Source organism: Nematolebias whitei, chromosome 13 (genome assembly GCF_014905685.2).
Source record: "Nematolebias whitei isolate Nwh7 chromosome 13, NemWhi1, whole genome shotgun sequence".
Classification (NCBI taxonomy): domain Eukaryota; kingdom Metazoa; phylum Chordata; class Actinopteri; order Cyprinodontiformes; family Rivulidae; genus Nematolebias; species Nematolebias whitei.
Window position 1 is genome coordinate 29,139,445 of NC_056510.1, and position 6,138 is coordinate 29,145,582.

Here is a 6,138-nt window from a genome sequence, read left to right on the forward strand (position 1 = left end):
GCTGTCTGCTCTGTGATACAGAGTCCTGATGACTCCTAACTTGTGCTCCAAAGGGTGATGGGAGTCAAACTGCAAATACTGGTCTGTGTGGGTGGGTTTGCGGTACACCTCGGTTTGCAAATGTCCTGTATCAGAGACTGAGACCTCACAGTCCAAGAAAGCCAACTTGCCATTTTTTACATCTTCTCGTGTGAACTTGATGTATTTATCCACAGAGTTGATGTGGTCAGTAAAATGTTGGACTTCCTGAGATTTAATTTTAACCCAGGTGTCGTCAACATACCTGAACCAATGACTTGGTGGTGTCCCTGAAAAGGACGTCAAGGCTCTCTTTTCTACCTCCTCCATGTACAGGTTGGCAACAATAGGAGAAACTGGAGACCCCATAGCACACCCATGTTTCTGCCTATAATACTGCTCCCCATATGTGAAGCAGGTTGACTGCAGGCACAGTTTCAAGAGTTGACACAGTTGTTCTGTGGAAAGCGTGGTCCTGCTGCTCAGAGTGGTGTCTGATTTTAATTTTAAACTGACCACCTCTACTGCATCATCAACAGGAATGCACGTAAAGAGTGATGTGACATCAAAAGAGACCATTGTTTCATCAGTCTCCATGATGACATCCCTCACCTTATCCACAAAGTCCATGGTGTTTTGTATGTGGTGTTCTGAGCTGCCAACTAAAGGGATGAGTACAGACGCCAGATATTTGGAAACATTTTAAGTGACAGAGTTAATCATGCTAACAATAGGTCTTAAAGGTACACCTTGTTTGTGGATTTTAGGTAAACCATACAGACTAGGTGTGGCCTCCCCTGGGTACAGTCTGTGGTACAGAATACGGTCAATAGCCTTGTCCTGCTCCAAAATTTTCAGGCAATCTATCAACTTCTTTTTGTGTGACCTCTTGTAACCTCAGTGTCAGGAGGGCTGTGATCAGTCTTACATCGGGGAAACTAAACAGCCACTGGCCAAAAGGATGGCCCAGCACAGAAGATCAACATCATCAGGCCAGGACTCTGCGGTCTACACTCATCTCCAGGCCAGCGGTCACTCTTTCAGGGATGAAGATGTTCACATCCTGGATAGAGAGGAACGACGGTTTGAGAGAGGAGTAAAGGAAGCCATCTTTGTGGATTTATCTGCTATAGATAAACTTTTAGGCCTGACACGTCCTCTTCTGTCCTGCACTTGTTCACTTTATAAGATCACGGTCAGAAAAGGTCCCAAGAAAAACTTCAGAAAGCCCAAGAACTACTGATGAAGACCGTAAAGATGTCTGACTTACTCAAAAGTAAACAGAACGAGCTTGAGGGTGGTTTAAAATGTTTGCACATTTGAGGCTACAGGAATTATATTTATGTATACAGTAATGCTTGTACACTCCTCTTATAAGAGTAGTAACCTTCACTGGGATGTCCTGATGCATTTTAATGCAATGCTTTTAAAATACGTGAGCTGGGTCTGGATCGACTTATTCTGTCAGGATCTGGACCAGAGTCCGGACTTTGTGAGCTCCTGAGATATACTCTCAGTTTGTAAATTTACATCCAATCGAAGTAAACTCCTGGCACATTATGGTAAACACTGACATTTTTAGAAAAACTAGTTAACAACCATCAAAACAATGTGGCTACTGAAACCAGTATACACCGTGTACAGTTAAACTAAATGAAAATGTTGCTCATAGTACAAGGTTTCCTACAATAAATGAAGAATGCCAAGTTCAAAACTCGTTATATTCAGGTGCATTTAAAAATTACACACATGATTTTGTATAATATCATAGTTGCAAAGGAATTGAACATACATTGATGCTAGGAGTGTCCCAATACTAGTTTTTTTTTCCATGTACAAGTACAGCTACTTCAGTTAGGGCACTTGCCAATACTGAGTACAGATACAGAGCAGTTAATGTGTTGGTACTTAAACATACATTGACTTTAAAAAGACGTTTCTTTTATTAAGAACACGTTAAACATTCTGCTGTCTAAACATCTGTGTTTATCTTCAAATATCTCCAACTTATGGGCTTTTTAATTTTTTTGTCCTCGGTTAGTTGCAAAGTGGAAGAGGGAAGTACATCAGCAAACATAAAAGTGGTATTCTTCTAAGTATCTGGGTGCTTTTATGAGTCCATGTACAAGTACTTGAGACGGGTATTGGGCACAATACCAATTCCAGTATTGCAGACCACTAATTGCTGCTAAATCATTAAATTGCTAATTTCAAAATGAAGACAAGTTAGACATCGGTAAAGACCCACAAAGTTGCGAGCAAATGATGCAAACATAAAACCATCAACCCCCCTCAGAATATTGTAGAGAGCACCACATGTCCACAGCAAAGACCAGTTAAACTACATTTTGTCTTAAAAACACCAGAACGATTCAAAAACATCTTCTTTAAGGTCAACAAATTTTACAAAATCCTTTTTAAATTTGAGATTCTGTTCCATCCTGCTTGTTGTCATACAATAACTTAGAAGCTAAAAAAAAAAAAAAAAAAAACTGGGACATTTTCATTTGCTGATACATATAAGATAAAATAATTTGTCTTTGCTTCTATTGCACAAAAAAAAAAAGCCCCCGGCCCTCAACAGTGTAAAAAGTTTTTTTTTTTAATATATTAGCCACAAGAATCCCTTAAAAAGCTGCACATTAAAGAGAAAATAAGGAGTGAGTTACTGTAAAGAGGTAGATACAGAGACAGCAACATCATAACAACACACTTACATTTTAACCGTGTGCCATGCATGTACTAAAAAGTCATATTTAAAAATCATGTGATGTAACTGTGATTCGTCAAAGCCCCCACTCTCAGTTTATTAAAACGCCAGAACCCACGTCACCCAATGGCATTGTGATGCAATAAGCTGAATAATCCCTGAGGTTCAGCGACGCCATTTGTCTGCAGGAGGAAAACGAGAAAACACCAGTTTCATTAGGATTTCTGTACAAGCATTAAAAACTATTACAGGTTTAGTCATTTGTCATCTCCAGGATGGTGGAGCACGTATTCATTCACCTCTGGTGGTCTCGAAGCAGTTTTCACAGTGCACCATGCGTTTGTAGACCCACATGCTGTCCCCAGCTTTCAGATTACTCAGAGAGCTGTTGCAGACTTGACACTGCCAAAACACAAACAGATGTTCGATCGAAGGATACATACAGATGTTGACAGCTGCTGGCTGAATGTCACCAAGCACATTTATGTAAGCATTTCTAAGCGACTATATGCTTTTGAATGAATGTTACGTGATAAATGCATCAATCTAATGCCGATGTGTGCATAATGGTAGAAAGGATCTTTATGTTTGATGTAGGCAAACCTAATTATATTCAAATTAACATTTAAAATGAGTTGGATTTTAAAGGTATTCTGTAAATTTTGTTTGGAAAACACTAAAACAGTTATTTGTTGCTAAGTGATTAAAGTCACGATGCTTACTTTAAAGCAGGCAGCGTGGCAGTTGATGCTCACGTCATCCAGGACCATCTTGGCATCTCCTGTGAAGGGCTTACGGCAGACGGTGCACAGATCCTTCTCAAGCACGGTTCTGCGTCGAAAAAAAACTTTTTAAAAAAATATTTGACGAACACAAACGCTGGTAATGTAAAGAGACATTTTCTAAAAGACCTCGACTCATCAACCACACAGTTAAACGCATCGCCGCAGGAGCTTGAAGCATTTACAAGAATATATGAGGTAACTAAGAGATAATCACAACTGCCAGATTTTAATAATAATAATCAATAATTTTACTTATTTAAACTTTTGAACTGTTTAAGACATCAAAGTTTTATGGATAAGGAAACCTAAAGGTTTTGGTGAATTTTGCTTTCGAGTGAGTTTTGCTGATTTTCTCATGCTGCTGTATTCAGTCATAACCATCTACTCACTACAGCCTCATGTTCGGGCTGCTGTTTAATATACCATATTATTTTACATTATTAGCACTTAACATATATCTTGGTGTATACCTTAGATCTTTAAATACTGTTTCTTTTTATACTTTATATTTTTGCTATTGTTGGATGTAACTGGGACCCTGTGTACACAAATTCGTTCCACCTCATGTACCACATGTGATGCGAATGACGATAAAGAACCTTGACCTTGAATTAGACATGCTTTGATGGCTCCTTCATCCTTATCATGTCACAGTTTCAGTCGGGCTTGTGTTTGTTTACTCGCTTGTTGAATGCCAACATGCTAACCAAAGTTGATGAGCGTGGAAAACTCAAAGGAACTGATTTCCATCAGCATGTTAGCATGTCATTGTAAGCATATGGACATGCTGACATTAGCACTGATCTCAAGTCAGGGCTGAGTTGACAGGTTGACTGAGGTACAGGTATTCACACTGTTGTTGTCCTCTTACCTTTCAGGAGTTTGATAAAGGCTCTTGTTGGAAGACTTGGAGTAGATCGAATCTGTCTGACTATCATCTGACCAGCTGTGAGAGTGACAGAGTTGTTTTAGCTTCACGTATGATTGATGCATGTTGAATCAAAATGTGTATGATCATCTCATACCTGCTCTTGTACGAAGGTGAGCTATGCAGAGATGAACTGGTGATACTGGTGTACTCATAACTGCTAAAGGCAAAACCAGAGAGCAAAAGTTACATTTATGTCCAATTTATTGTGTATTACTGCACGTAAGGGTCTTAGTTCTCTCTCTCTCTTGTACCTGGAGTCTGGTCTTGAGTATGAGTAGGTTTTACTGTAGCTGTCGCTGAGTGAACAAACAGAAACAATTAGCGACAGCAGAAAACCACAACTACAGTTTCTGACAATAGATGTTAGCTGACAGTTTTACCTGTACGAGTTGGTGCGGGTGGACGGAATATCATCAGTGTACGAGCTGTAACTGAGCATGAAAGAGGCAAATAATTAGCTTAAATATAGTGATGGAGCTTATTTAGCTTTCAATCAATCAATCAATTCAACTTTATTGTCCATAACATTCAATTAAATGGAGATTTGTCTTTGACATCTGGCTTATAAAAACAACATAAGATAAAAATGTGATTAAAAAACTTTAAAACCAAGCTTTGCTAAATCAATTTAAAACATTCAGTTAAAACCATTCTAAAATACACGATACATTAGAATATGAAAACATCTCAGCAGACAGTGGTTTGTTATGTGAGACTGCGTTTAAATAGGACCTTGTTAAGTACATTCACCGCAGAGGGAACAAATGACTTTTTGTACCCATTTTTCTTCACCAGTGGAACCAGCAGTTTTCTACCAGATGGTACCAACCTGAATAATGGTTGCAGTGAATGAGTTGGGTCATTGTAAACCTGTATTGCTTTTTTTCCCCAGAACCTGACTGTACAGGTCTGTGAGTGTCATTTGTTGATGACCAGTGACTTTACTACCTTGTTTGACTTGTGAAATACAGTATAGTATAGTTGTAGTATTAGCAGTTTAGTATTATAGTAAAGGCTTAATTTAGGTGGTAACTTTTAGTGGTTTGCAGCTTCATGATTTGTTAACTTTTTGTAATTTTATAATTTCTTTTCTTTTTTCTTTCTGCTGCTCCCTTCTTCAGGAGTCGACACAGCGAACTAAGTCGCACAAATACTTGGCGATTATTCTTTTTACGCCGGAAGTCCTTCCTGACACATTCACAGATGATCAAGCTACCACAGCCCTCTGTGTGGAGCAGAGAGCTGCTGTCTAGGTCACCCAGGGGAGAAGATGGTGGGGGTTAAAGGCCTTGCTCAAGGGCTCAGAGTGGGGCAAATGAGGGTGGAGACAAGTGTGGGTGCTTCACTTATCCCACCCACATTTTTGATGTTGTCAGTACCATGAGGTGAACCGGCAATCTTCCTATCATAGGCCCACATTCTCGAACCTCTGTGCCACCACACCTCATTTAGTTTTATAAATATGGTTCAGAAATGTTACCTTGGGTGCACTGTTTATATAAAGTGCTGAAGTGTTTTAGAAAAAGTTAACAAATCACGAAGCTGCAAACCACTAAAAGTTACCACCTAACTTATACCTATACTATAATACTAAACCTCTAATACTACAACTATACTACACTGTATTTCTAAACATCTAATACTGCAACTATACTATACTGTATTACTAAACCTCTGATACTACAACTATACTA

At 39.0% G+C, this 6,138-nt stretch overlaps 1 protein-coding gene across 2 annotated transcripts in view; it reads right to left on the reverse strand.

Moving 5' to 3' along the window:
* Positions 1-2,456: 2,456 nt before the first annotated feature.
* Positions 2,457-6,138, reverse strand: part of scel (sciellin) — a 16,905-nt gene continuing 13,223 nt past the window's right edge. For both annotated transcript variants that reach the window (XM_037686587.1, XM_037686586.1), the window contains 7 exons: positions 4,825-4,875; positions 4,696-4,740; positions 4,539-4,601; positions 4,385-4,459; positions 3,451-3,559; positions 3,028-3,130; positions 2,457-2,910 (listed from right to left, as the gene is read on the reverse strand). In XM_037686587.1, coding sequence (XP_037542515.1) covers positions 2,894-2,910; positions 3,028-3,130; positions 3,451-3,559; positions 4,385-4,459; positions 4,539-4,601; positions 4,696-4,740; positions 4,825-4,875 — 463 coding nt within the window. In that variant the 3' untranslated portion in view covers positions 2,457-2,893. The remainder of the gene's footprint in view (positions 2,911-3,027; positions 3,131-3,450; positions 3,560-4,384; positions 4,460-4,538; positions 4,602-4,695; positions 4,741-4,824; positions 4,876-6,138) is intronic.